Raw genomic sequence first — 14,199 nt, forward strand, 5'->3', positions numbered from 1 at the left:
ATGTAGTGGTTGAAGTTCTAGATTTGGAGTCAGAAACCCTGAGTTTGAAACCTAGCTCTGACATTGACTACCTGTGTGACCTTAGGCAAGTCATTGAATGTTTCTGGGCCTCAGTTTCCTCATCTGTCAAATGAAAACTTTGGTACCTTCTCGCTCGAGGTCTATTATTCTACATGAATGACCATAGGACAAATTCCTCCGTAGAGACATGGACAATAGAGAAATGAATGTTAAAAAATAACTGATTTTCCTACACAGAGCAAATTGACAAAGATGGCAAAAGATGGATTTCATCAGTGTAGGAAAGGCTGTAAAAAGCTAGGCTCCCTGATGGTGGATCTGGGGGAATTAGTCAGAGCATCATGAAGCCATTTTGAATTATGCTAAAAGTGTAACTAAAATGTCCATAGCCTTTGATCCAGAGATTTCCCCACTAGTCCAATACTCCAAGGAAGCCAAAAACAGGAAGTTCTCATCTACACCAAAATCTTCTTTTCAGCACTTTTTTATGGCAGTAAAGAACTGGAAACAGGGTAGGTGACTATCAACCACGGAATGACTAAACAAACTGCCATATGTCAACGGACTGGAGTACTTCTATGCTATGAGAAACAGTGCATATGAAGAACACAGAGAACCCAAAGAAAACATGTGGACTGATGCAAAGGGAAGTTACTGGAACACTACAATCCCAGTGACTGCAACAATGTAAATGTATGTGGGTGATAAATGATAAGAACAATAAAAAAATGCTGAATGATGTATCATTATAATGATCAAGATTGACCCTAGAGAGAGATGAGAAATGTACATCCCCCCTTTCATTGGTAAAGGGGGAAACTATGGATGTGGAATGGTACATACACTGTCCAGTACAGTTGATGCATCAGGTGATTTTTCTAAAGTGCTTTTTGCCCCCTTTTTTATCTTTGCTAAAAGACAAGAAAAGGCTTACAGGCAGGAAACAGGGGAGAGATATATTTGGAAATGATGGTGATGGAAAAGCAAGACAACTATAAGACATCCAGAGTAAGAGAAGCATTAAAGGCAGAGAGCTGATGATAAGCAGGAAAAATGAACTGTCTGAGGCCAGAGGGTCCACACATTAGACTTTGCACTCAGCATTTCTCTCAGGACAGAACTAATAGTGATAACTAACATTTATACAGCACCTCCTACGTTCTGGGCACTGTGCTAATTGCTTTACAATTATTATTTCCTGTGATCCTCACAGCAACCCTAGGAGGTAGGTGCTATTGTTATCCCCGTTTTACAGATGAGGAAACTGAGCCATAGAAGGGTTAAGTGACTTGTACAGGGTCACACAGCTAGTAAGTGTCTAAGGTTGGATTTGAACTCCAATCTTCCTGATTCCAAACCCAGAATTCTATCCACTGCACCACCTAGTTAGAATCACTGGATTGAAGATCCAAAGAAACTTAATGTTCTGCATACAGTAAGTGCTTAATTTTTTAAAAAATTGAATTATATTCCAAAATAGACTATCCTCTATTTTGAATATTGATTCCGGGTTCATGTCTTTCTTTATTTTTGGGGGGGGGTTCATGGCTTTCTATTGTACAATGAACGAGTGAATAAAAATAGCATTTATTAAGTACCTACTCTGTACCAAGCACCATGCTAAGCACTGAGGGTACAAACAAAAAAGCAAGGCAGGCTCTGCCCTAATAAAATTGGGTGGGGGAGGGGGACATAAAAGAGAGGTCAGCAGCAAAGCCCAATGGCGATGGATCCTCTTTAATGTCACTTCCACTGGTAAAACCACATCTATTGCTGATGCTGACCCATTTTGGTGGTATCTAGGGAGTCTGGGTCGAAGATCTGCTTTCTAGAACCTGCAGAAGCACTTGCCGGAGAGCACCTTGATAAGGACTGATTCCCTGCATGATGGCGGAACAGGGGCGGAGCTAGGCTAGAAGCACGGCTAGAGGTCCAGGGGGCACAACTATGCCTGGGTCTCTTGGGTTCAGGGTCCAGGGTCATCTCCTTCAGCATCTGAGAAGAGATGGTATATCAGTGGTTTGATTTGCCTGGCCCGTGTCATCTCCTGTCTCTCCATCAGAGCAGGGCACCTTGCTGCTTCATGCCTGTCTCGGATTTCTTTTTTGTATTTTGTATTTCTAATACGCAGTCACTCTAGGACATCTGCAGGATTTCACCATGTGCTGACTAGTCCCTTTTTATTATGCTGGTTTTCCCCAGCAAGATCATTTTTGTTATCATAGCTGTCATTTACACCATACATTATTTTAAAGTTCATAAAACATTTTGCATGTGTAAGGGAGGAAAGTTCACTTCCTCACTTCAGCTGATGTAATCACAGAAGGCCCAGAATATATTTACAAAGTGTAAAAGAAATGACGAGGAGTTTTCCTACAACCTCACAATAATGTATGAATAAGTTCCTTAGTCAACTGAGAGTAGTAGAAGTCCTTGGCCATTGGATGAAGGCAGCTGACACCACTCAGAAAACATCCAGTGATTTTCTGAGAGAATCAGTTGCGTCCCTTGGGCCTATATATAAAAGAAGCAAGCGATTAAGCAGTTAAGGAGTTAGAGATGGAGAAAGTTGTATACCTGAGAGCAACAAAGGGAGAAGAAGAAAGAATTCACATCATTAACATCACTGGATCAATAAGAGATACTGCATCCATCAAGAGAGTAGAGATCTATATTCTAGACAGATATTAATACATAAAAATGCAAAAATACATAAAAAAGGAGCTTAAAAGAAAATGATCACTAGCAACTGAAAGTAGGACTGACTGAGAGAGGTACAGATCCTGGAACCCCATCATGTAAGAAGTAAGAAAGGACTTTCAGGTCTGGAAGTAGCAGGAGTTGTGAGTTGCCTCTACCACATGTGTCTATTACACATACTACCATCGTACTCTAGGTATCAGCCCCATCTTCCGTGACCCAGTCTTATGTTTTATAACTTTCTACTCATACTATACTCTCTTAGTAAATGCCTTTACTAAGACCTAATGAGATTACTGGCCGATTGTTAATGAGAAGCATACCAATGGGGGCTCATAAGCTACAATAATAAGGATAGCCATCCACAGCCTAACTCCTAGAATCCACAATGGCTGCTACCCTCTGGGGCCTTGCCTGTGAATACAAGTACAAATTGGCAGGAATGGCTCAGATGGGGTACTACACATATATTGGCTGATTTGAGCCTCATAACAACTCTGAAAGGCAGTCACCATTATGCCAATAGCACCATAGATTTAGAGCTGTAAGGGACCTCAGGAGTCATCTAAATCCAACCCCCTCATTTTAGAGATAAAGAAAGGCTAAAAGAGTTAAGTGACTTGACCGAGATCACATACATACTAAGTCTCAAAACCAAGGAAAACCAACTCAGCCTCTCTGCCTATAAATCCATCTTTCTTTCCATTACAAAATGCAGCGTCCCCTTTTTAAAGATGATGAAATGACCTGAGGGATACTGAGTGACTTGTCTCTGGTCACACAACCACTAAATGGCTGAGGCAGGATCTGATCATCACCAGTATTCCTAATTCTCCAGTCAGTACTGGATCCATGACATGACTCCCCTACCCCAGGGATGCCTCCTGGGCCCCCACTGGTGACTTAGTTTTAAGCACCATCTCTCTCTTCTGCCCCAAGGACTCAAACGATAGTACAAATTCTGGAAAACTACATCCCATGCTAACAAAAAAACCCTAGAAGATTTGGCTTATTCTAAACACAACAGGATTATATGGTTTCCACTTTTTAAAAAATTCCACACTACAAATTCTCTTCAAGCTAACACAGCAGGAGGAAAGTAACTGTTTTGGGGGAAAATACATAAACATGCTTTTTTTGTTGTTCTGTAAAAACAAGTTTTTAAAAAAATCCTTCTGCCAATGGTATCCCCAAATAGACTTTCATTGCTAATGTACACAAATACTCGCTCCTTGGCTATTCTGCTTAAACATGTGGGTTGTAACTTTAAAAACAAAAAAAGTCTCAATCAAAGCCAAGCTGGTCTTCACCATGTTGGGTTTAGTGGGTTGTTTGTTTTCTGGGGGCGACCGGGGGCATTGATGGGGTTTCCTTCCCAGTAATTAAGTCAGAGAAATTTCTCACTGAACATTAAAGAGCACTCCAGGCCCAAATAAAATACATTTTATGAGCTGATTAACAGGATTTTATCCTTCAAATGTATGAATATGCTTAAAATGGACATTTTTATTGCTCATCATAAAATATTATTAAGATCACTGCTTTTATGCTAAAGGGGAAAAAAGCTACCAGACCTAAGTCTCATGGGAAGCGCGAACAAAGACTTTACTTTTGCTCTCCCTACTCAGTATGGGATGCTACCAGCCACAGGAGAGATACTTGCTCACAGTGGGACATGTCACTTACCCAGAGCCTCGGTTTCCTCTTTTACACAATGAAGGACTCCTATGAGATGACCTCTAAGGTCATTTCCAGCTCTGAAGATAATGGCCAAGAGAGGTCATGCTGTGTGTGGTTTTAAGGTGCAGTGTGTGGACTTCACAGCAGGAGATGTGAGTGTGAATCCTGCCTCAGAAAGTTAGGAGCTTATGTCACCCTGGGTAAGTGACTTCCCCTCTCAGTCTCCATTTCCTCCTTGTGTGATGTGATGGTTTTCTCATCATTACAGAGAAATGTGAATTAGTATTAGATCTCTCTGGGACTGTGCTACAATTAGTTAGCGGGAAAAAAACAAACAAAAACTGGGAAGAGGGGCAGCTAGGTGGCACAGTGGATAGAGCACTGGCCCTGGAGTCAGGAGGATCTGAGTTCAAATCCGGCCTCAGACACTTGACATTTACGAGCTGCGTGACCCTGGGCAAGTCACTTAACTCCATTGCCTAGCAAAAAACAAAACAGAAACAAAAGCAAAAAACTAGGAAGACAAGAATGAGTGAACAAATTGTGGTATATGAATGTCATGGGATATTATTATACCATAAGAAATTAGCAACTTGAGAAATTTTTAGAGAAACGTGCAAATCAATTTATATAAACTGATGTAGAGGGAATTAGCAAGAGTGAGAACAAGAAGCCACAATCATGATACCAAAGACGGCACTAAAGGATCCGATGACAGATTAATTGTTGCTTGTCCTTTGTTCTCGAAGAGGACCAGGACATCTGGGAGGTGATGCCGTGATATGCAAGTGAAATGGATTTAAGTGAGGCAGGGTTGTGCAAAGTCACCAGTCTCGCTTTCACCTCCAGAGCCATCTGGGTCCAGTGGTGAGATATAGATCAGGACTACTGGAGACGGCCCAGGATGCCTTTTTAAGCTAAGGTCTTTGCCAGGTCTCAGTTTGACGGAGGCAACGCCCATTCAGTGATGAAGGCTAGATAAGAAATGAGAACAGATTAATTGCAATGTCCAGGCAACACATATCCCTCCTCTTCATAGAGAGGTAGGGGACTATGGGAGCAGAGTACTGCTTACACTGTGAGCTAAGGTTGTTTTATGGGCCAGTTTTGCTTTGCTATATCCTTTGTTTTAAGGGAGGGTTTGATGCTAGCAAGAGTAGATAGGGAAACGAATGTGGCATGAGAAACTAAAGGCATGACCAAAACCTAAAATAAAATAAAATAAAAACCTTAAAGGGATGGGATCTGAAATCTTCTGGACGGAATTAAACTCAGAATTAGAGAGTCTACACACAAAGTGACTTCTACATGATTTCCTTCCCTTTCAAAATTACTCAACGAGCTACAACCATAGGTTTTCAAGTTCAATTCAAGAAACAGTTATTAAGAAGCTACTAGGCTAGGGAAATAGAAACACAATCTGGTGGGGAAACTACATGTTTTTAAAATACATGTGGAAGAGTCAGAAAAATGGATCATTCTCTAGGACAGAAGAAAGTATAAATAAGTTCATAATAGTAGAAATGTAAAACACTACACTGACCATGAAATAGTAGGTAAAAATAATCATCTACAAGGAGAATCCAATAGAAGATGCAGACCTCACGGAGACCTAGAGGAATGGTTGTAGAAAAATGGCTGAGTAAAGGGACAAATAATAAAAACTGCAAATTATATTCGAGACAACAATATAAAAACAGCACAACATTCGCAGAGGCAGCTAAAGCAGTCGTGTAAGAGGTAGGATGTAAACTCAAGGAATTAGAATATATACCCCAAGTTATAATACAAAATAAGGCAGAAGGCTAAGAGGTGCAAGCCAAGTATTGGGATAGAGGGGAATCAAATAAGGCTTCCTGGAAGAGATGGCCTTTGAATTGCATTTGTCATTGTCCTACCCATAGCCCTTGGGCTTTTTTCTCAAATTCTGGGATGATAAAAGGAGTACCTGTGTAGCACCTGGTCTGGGACAAAACCCCAGTTAGGGGTCCCTAGAGGGCTATTATTACTTCTCGTGATTCTGAGGGTAACGCCCAACGGCTAGGTTTCTAATATCTTTGCTTGTGGGCCTCTACCAGTGTACTTCTTATTAATAATCAGTCTAAGATTCTAATAACTTTTAACAAAGATATTGGCTGAAATGATATAGTAAGAAGAGTTGTTAGGAAACATGCCCCCAGGGGCAGGTAGGTGGCACAGGGGATAGAGTACCCGCCCTGGAGTTAGGAGGACCTGAGTTCAAATCCAGCCTCAGATACTTGACACTTACTAGCTGCGTGACTCTGGGCAAGTCACTTAACCTCAATTGCTTCACCAAAAAACACAAAAACAAGGAAACATGCCGCTTTCTTCCCAAGCCTGGGGCACACTCTCCCACAAAAACATTCAGGTCATCCAGCAACAACACTCCTAGGTCAATATCCCAAAGAGATCATATTTATAAATAAGGGGAAAGGACCCATACGTATAAAAATGTTTATAGCAGCTCTTTTTGTGGTGGCAAAGAACTGGAAATTGAGGGGATGCCATCAGTTGAGGAATGGCTAAACAAGCTGTGGTATATGAATGTAATAGAATACTATTGTTCCATAAGAAATGATGAGGGGACAGCTAGGTGGCTCAGTGGATAGAGCACTGGCCCTGAAGTCAAAAGGGCCTGAGTTTAAATCTGGCCTCAGACCAAACACTTGACACTTACTAGCTACATGACCTTAGGCAAGTCACTTAACACCAATTGCCTTAATTAAAAAAAAAAAAAAAAGGAAAGAAGAAAGAAAGAAATGATGAGCAGGCAGACTTTAGAAAAACCTGGAAAGACTTACATCAACTGATGCAAAGTGCAGTGAGTAGAACCAGAACGCTGTACACAGTAACAGCCACATTGTGCAATGACCGATTTTGTTAGACTTAGCTCTTCTGAACAATACAATGATCTAAGACAACTCCAAAAGACTCATGATGGAAAATGCTAACTACATCCAAAGAAAGAACTGTGGAGTCTGAATGCAGATCAAAGCAGACTATTTGCTTTTTTTGTGATCGTTTTTTGTTTTGTTTTCTTTCTAATGGTTTTTTCCTTTTGTTCTGATTCTTCTTTCACAAAATGACTAATGTGGAAATATGTTTAATATGAAAAAATAAACTTCTAAGCATCAAATAAATATAAGCCATTTTTACAGAAAAAAAAAAAAACCATTCAGGTCCACAGGGGAGAGTGGGCTCAAAATTAGAGGACAATGGTGGTATAAAACACACTGACTTCCAGCACTTTGTAGCGTAGTATGGTACAGAGGGTCCTGCTCCTTGGGGCTGACTTCCTCCTCAGGTAATAGTCATTCTGAATCAATTGTTCTCGGTATCCCAATCTGTCCTTGACTGGACAGATCTTGTCTCTTTCTAGTCCAGATTTGGGAGGGGAGAGAGAGAGAGAAAGAAACTCTGCCCTGCCGCTGCTACAGACCCCAAGTAATTCTCAAAGATTTGGGATTTGACTCCAGCTGTAAAACAGGACTTGATTTTGAAAGTCCTCTACTGCCAAATGACTTCACCATCTGATGGGCAGATTCCACGCTGGCTTGCCCTTTATATATATATGGCCCAAGGGGTGTCATCTTCTCAGCTACTCACAAGATACTTTCAACTACCTTTGTCCAAAGGTCAAGACACTGTAATCCTTTCAAATTGATGAAGGGCTCCTTCACATCTAATAAGTCAGGTTGTAGGAAAACTCCTTAACACATGGCTGACAAGTAAAGCATTTGAGGCTATTCTTATTATTGTAGCTCATGAGCCCCCATTGGGATGCTTCTCATTAACAATCAGCCAGTCATCTCAATTAGGTCTTAGCAAAGGTATTTACTAAGAGGGCATAGTATGAAGAGAAAGTTACAAAACATAAATCTGGGACTCAGTCTTCTAGCCACTCACTTATCACTCTAGAAAGAGTGGGCTGAAACCTAGAGTACGACAATAGCCAGGCATACATGTGATAGACACATGTGGTAGAGACAACACAGATCCTCTAGTAAGGGAGTCAAGCTATGATAAGTCTGTCGTGACCAGGGCCTGAGTTACAGTGCTGATACTTCCTGTGTGGGTGACCATGAACAAGCTACTTCCCTCCTCTGAGCTAATTTCCCAATCTTCAAAAATAAAGGCATAGCCCTGGAAACAAGGCATAGCCCTGGAAACAAAACAGATGCCCTACCATGGGGGAACGGCCAATGATAGCAATGAAGAATTTAGAGACATGAACTTATACACAGCAAAGTAAAAATAACACACAAAACAACATATACAGAGTGACTAAAACAATGCAAATGAGGAGGAAAAACAACATGAAACTGGATATTTTGTGATTACAATGACCCAGCTGAGAAAATGCACACAACAGACGCTGGGTGTGGAACAGGTGCATAAACTGTCAGGCTCCATCCTGAGGCATGGGTTAGCCTCACCACTCTTTCCTCTTTTTCAGTCTTTGTTACATGGAAGAGCTCCCTGGGGTAGGGAGGAGGAAGCATATTTAAAAAGGAAGGTGATATTAAAAAACTCAAAAAGATTTTTTTTTTAAATAAAGACCTGCATGATTTGTAAGAGGCTGTGTAGCTTAATGGGAAGAGCACTGGACTTGAAACAGAAGAGACCCAGGGTCACATCCTGCTGCTGGCACTTACAGCTGAGCCACAAGTCAATTCACGTCTCTGAGCCTCAGTTTCTTCATTTGTCAAATGAGGAAAACAGTATTTTTAGTATCTACCTCACAAAACTGTTGTGAGAATCAAATGAGATAATTTATATAAAGTGCCTTGCAAACTTTAAAGCATTAAATGATGATGATGACAATGGTAATGGTGATGGTGACGATTGGTGGTTTAGTGGCCTTACCTGAACACGGAACCGGGGATCCTCATAACGTCCTGTGATTTATACATAATTTGGTCTCTCTTATTCGTCTGTCTTAGAACGATAGAAGGCTGATCCTTTAGATCTGAAATACTTATATCATTATCATACTCATTTTTCAAAATAGGATGAGGGGGAGGGTCATGCCCTACAAATGAACAGATGAAATAATCAAAGGAAAGGCATTTATTAAGTGATTACTATGTGTCAAGCACCATTCTAAATGCTGGGCAAGCCAGAAAAAAAAAGAGAGAGACTGGTCCTGCCCTCAAGACCTCCCATTCTAATTAGTTCAGTACATAAGTTTATTAAGGTCAAATCCATACTATGCTATTTTTGCCAGTTTCAGAGAGAAGTCAGATTGGTTCTGAATAGATTATCATGATTTCTTTTCCCTAGATACAAGGACAGCAGTTTCACACAAAAACTAAAGCTTTATGCTAGGTCATTTGTTTTAAACAATAGTAAAATAATAGGATTCCAAGCCAGAAGGAATCTTGAAGATGATATATTCCTACATGTTATAAATAGAAAACTGAGGCCCAGAGAGGAGCCAGCTCCTGCCCTGGCAGAGTGTTGGTTGGTGAGAGCCCACTGTACCTAGAAGGCTCCAAAGGCTTTCATGCCCCACCCAGCTCCACCTCTTCCCACCTGTGAGCAGCGATCAAATCAACACCAATACTGCTTTTGGAAAGGCTGCATCATTCAGCGACACCTTGGTTCTACTCACCATCTGAGCAACTTCACCCCTCTTTGGCAACCACTCCCTCCTATGTGTTGTCTCCCCCGTTAGAATGTAAGCTCCTTGAGAGCAGGGCCTGCCGCTCTCCTGTACGTATGCCCAGTGCCAAGCGTACCATAGGAACTGAAGAAATGCTCGTTCATGCCTTCAAATGACTTGCCCAGGCTCAGACGTGGAGAATGCACAAAAGCCAAGACTAAAATGTAGGCTCTCCTCTCCACATCCAACCCTGCGCCATGCTGAATCACCTAGACATAATTCACATTCGTATGGCATCTTGCCCTTTCAGAGGATCGAATGAGGTTAATATATGTTAAGTTCTTTACAAAACTTCAAAAGAACTATCTATGCGTATTTGTTGCAAGAATTTGGTTTCTCTTTCTCAAAATAAGAAGGGAAGGGGTGGGTTTTTTGATTAAAAATTTAAAAAATTTCAAAGAGCAATTTAGATGTTATGGAGGTGAGACAGAACAGCAGACAGAGTACTGGTCTTTGAATCAGGAAAATCTGAGTTCAAATCCTGCCTCACTCAGCCATTTACTAGCTGTGGGACCCTAGGCAAGTCACTTGAACTCTTTGCCTCAGTTTCCTCAACTGTAAAATAGGAATAATAATAGCATTTATCTCACAGGGTTGTTATGAGGATCAAATGACATAATGTATAGAAGACTTTATGGCAATTACACCATCAATGCAAAACGACAACAAACCACCGTTAAGAAAAGAAACAAGCATTTAGTAAGTGCCTGCTATTTGCCAGGCACTGTGCTGAGCACTTCACAAATATCTCATTTAATCCCTACTACAACCCTGTGATAGGTGCTATTATCATTCCCATTTTATAGCTGAGGAAACTGAGGCAGGCATTGAGTAAGTGACTTGCCCAGGGTCATACAACTAGTAATTGTCTGAGGCTCAAACTCAAGTATTCCTGATTCCAGGTCCAGTGTTCTATATAGATATACCACCTAGCCGCCAATTTGGACGGGCAATTGTGACTTCCATAGTTAGTCTCTGACTACCCTTGGCCTTGTATTTCTCTTCCTCGTGGGTGGGGCTGCTGTTGCTTTGGTGAATTGGTTAACCAGTCTGTCTCTCTCACTCTTCTGGATCACATCATAGCCCTTCCTTTATCACCATCCTCACCAGCCTCTGTGCTCAGGGGTGACACGAGGGTTACTTCTGGGGGATAGTGGGGATACCAATGGGAAAGCTGTAACCTAACATTATCTTAGCCCCACACTCTGACCAAATGCACTGAAGATCCACTGGCTTTTTAGGGTTTTTTGTTGTGTGTTGTTGTGTTTTCCTGAATCCACAATTTCATCAGTCTAAGACTTCCTTGTAAGGAACTCCCCCCAGCAAGGTAGATCAACAATTCTGCAACTGAGGGTTTCAGAGAGTTGCCTAGAGGACTGAAGGATTTAAGCCGAGGCCTAGGGCCACACAGCTAGTATGTGTCAGAGAACCCAGGTCTTTGAGACCCTGAGGCCCACTCTCTCATCCATGCTGCTTCTCCAGTCACTGGTCTTTAAGGTCTATAGGTGTAAAAACAAGCCATGCATGTAAATACAAAACATGCAAGGATGTTAACAACATGCTACATCTTCACATGTACATACAAATACATTCTTTTAGTCCACTTAATTCTGCACACCAGTGATCCTCATGGTACACCATCTCATCTACTTGCTCCGCCCTCTGGTGGCATCCAGCATGGCAGCGTCTGCCCTGGGGCCTGAAGTTCTGCCTGGTGAGAGTTCCCTGTGATCTAGACCTGCCATGATGTACGTTGGACAACCTCATGCCATTCTGAGAACAGCAGTCAATCTGACACTATTATTCTTATATAGGAAGCATCTACCAATTGTCCTATGAATCCACCCATGATCCCTGTGACTTCCCAAATCAAAATGCTCTGCCTCATCCACCATTCCCTATATGTTGCCTTCTCCTTCTAGATTATAAGCCCTATGAGGACAAAACCTGTCTTAGTTTCTTGTATTTGTATCTCCAGCCCTAAGCTCCAGGTTAGAAGACATTTAATAATTTTTTTTCACTCATTCATTAATCTTTCCCAAACTCCAAGCAGAAATACAACATTTCTGTTATATGTATTATTTAGTCGATGTTTAAAAGCTTTGTTCATAAGCACCCTAATGACATCACTGTATTACCTCTCTTACTGACATCAGGTCAAAATGTCTATGTCGTCTGGAAAGACTGAAAATCAGAATTATGGATAATGGTGGGACAGAAGACGAAAAATAGACTGAGGCATTGGCTATAAAATCCTGCCATGAAACGCGCAGGGAAATCTAATGGCATGCTTTACAGTTCGCCTCTAGGTAACATCCTGCAAACATCTTTACAAGTCATCGGGCACCTCTCCCCTAAACTCCCATCCCTACAAACAGGAGGAATGAGTTTGCTGAGAACAGTCCATCTGAGCCTCCACCATGCAAGGGCTGCCTCACATTTGGATCAAGAAATACCTGACAAGCCTCACGCAGTCAATCCCGAGATCTATAAATAGGCTTTGCAGCTGTCATCCCAACATGCTGATAAATATTCTGTAACTAAAGGAACTGAAGAAAGTCAGGGCCAGAATTGAATGACATCTTACAGGATTGGTTTGAGCCCTCCCCATCACTATCACCAGGGAACCCTAGAGATTATTGCTTTTTATGATGGAATTTGGAGAAAAGGGTCTGAGGAGGAAGCCTATGCCCAGCAGAACAGTCCCAGAATTCATTGCGGAGGGCTTACAATTTATTATAATGAAACTTTTGCCTCTATGTACCTATATTAAAGAGCAAATTATGAAGTGAAGGAAAGACCATGGACTTACCTCTTTGCTTCCATTATCTTGAGTCTTTTCTTAAAGGGCCAATATTTAAGTTAAATGAGGGCACACACTAGACCCTCTGTCATAACTTCTGTGATGAGCCCATCTTTCACATCAGATCTGTCAACCAAGCCAAGCATGAAAGAGGGCAAAAAGTAGACAACTTAAACCTATCTTGAAACGTGCTTTCTTTATTGAAGGTATTAAAAATAGAATCAAATACTTTTAAGATTCATGAGCAAGTTTCAATATCTATTAAAGGATTTTTAATGGCACCAGGAGTCCACATGATTCAAACTAGTATAGTCTCTTTTTTTTCACTTTATACTGATCTTTTTTAAAATAGTGATATGTGAAAATAATAAATATTGCTATATTCTTCATCTAGGCTCTCATGTAAAATTTACATCAACTTCCAGCTCTTTTGTCAGCCACAAACGTCAATGGAATTGTCTCTTTTTTCTGAATTGGAGGAGAGTCCAGTTTATGTTTTTGAACTAATGCTCCAGTCGTATTTCGGTCTTCTTCCTCTGGCCCTTCCAGAATATGCTTCACCCTGAGCCTGAAAAGCAGCCGAGGATCCGGTCCAGAGAGTGGAGGGCACTTACAGCTCTCTCTAATTTTAATGGCCTAGAAGGAAAGAGATGAAAGCAATAAAATGTTTTATTTGGGCCTTTGTTTCGAGAATCAATTCCTAATACGCCATATTCAAAACAGTCACACAGATTTCTATATTCCTCTATAACTCTCTGTAACAAAGACACAAAGAAAGTGAAAATAGCCACGTATAAAACACTGCTCATAGTTATCCTCCCCTAATCTTCCAGTTTACCTCAATGATACAATTTTAAATAAATCAGTAGCTGCAAATAAGGTGGAAAACGATCTTTGAGCATAAATAAGCTCTCCATGCACGCACACCCTCAGGTTCTTAGCCAGGCTGCAGACACTATAACCCCTGTATTCAAATAAAAATCAAATAATAAAAACCAGATCTTAGGAGTCTTTTTAATCTTTTATATTAAACACATGAAGAAAGATATTTTATTAAAACTATTCCTTTAGTATTCTATTAATTCAATTCTTTCTTTCTTTTTCTATCCTAATCATGTGGTTTCACTGAAACACCAAAGAAAGCACTCTGAGCATTGCCTAAAGCACTGAAAGGCTGAGTAATAGTAGTGGTAGTAGTGGTGGTGGTAGTAGTGGTAGTGGTGGTGGTGGCTGTTGCAGTAATAGTAATAGTAGTAGTAGTAGTAGTAGTAGTAGTAGTAGTAGTAGTAGTAGTAGTAGTAGTAGTAGT

The 14,199-nt window shown here is 40.9% G+C and overlaps 1 protein-coding gene across 3 annotated transcripts in view; it reads right to left on the reverse strand.

Annotated features, from left to right (window-relative positions):
* Positions 1-13,147: 13,147 nt before the first annotated feature.
* OMA1 (OMA1 zinc metallopeptidase) overlaps positions 13,148-14,199 on the reverse strand; it is a 68,025-nt gene continuing 66,973 nt past the window's right edge. For all 3 annotated transcript variants that reach the window (XM_027852819.1, XM_027852820.1, XM_027852818.1), the window contains one exon: positions 13,148-13,526. In XM_027852819.1, coding sequence (XP_027708620.1) covers positions 13,305-13,526 — 222 coding nt within the window. In that variant the 3' untranslated portion in view covers positions 13,148-13,304. The remainder of the gene's footprint in view (positions 13,527-14,199) is intronic.

The sequence above is a fragment of the Vombatus ursinus genome, unplaced genomic scaffold (genome assembly GCF_900497805.2).
Source record: "Vombatus ursinus unplaced genomic scaffold, bare-nosed wombat genome assembly UNPS02009824.1, whole genome shotgun sequence".
In the NCBI taxonomy this organism is placed as follows: Eukaryota; Metazoa; Chordata; class Mammalia; order Diprotodontia; family Vombatidae; genus Vombatus; species Vombatus ursinus.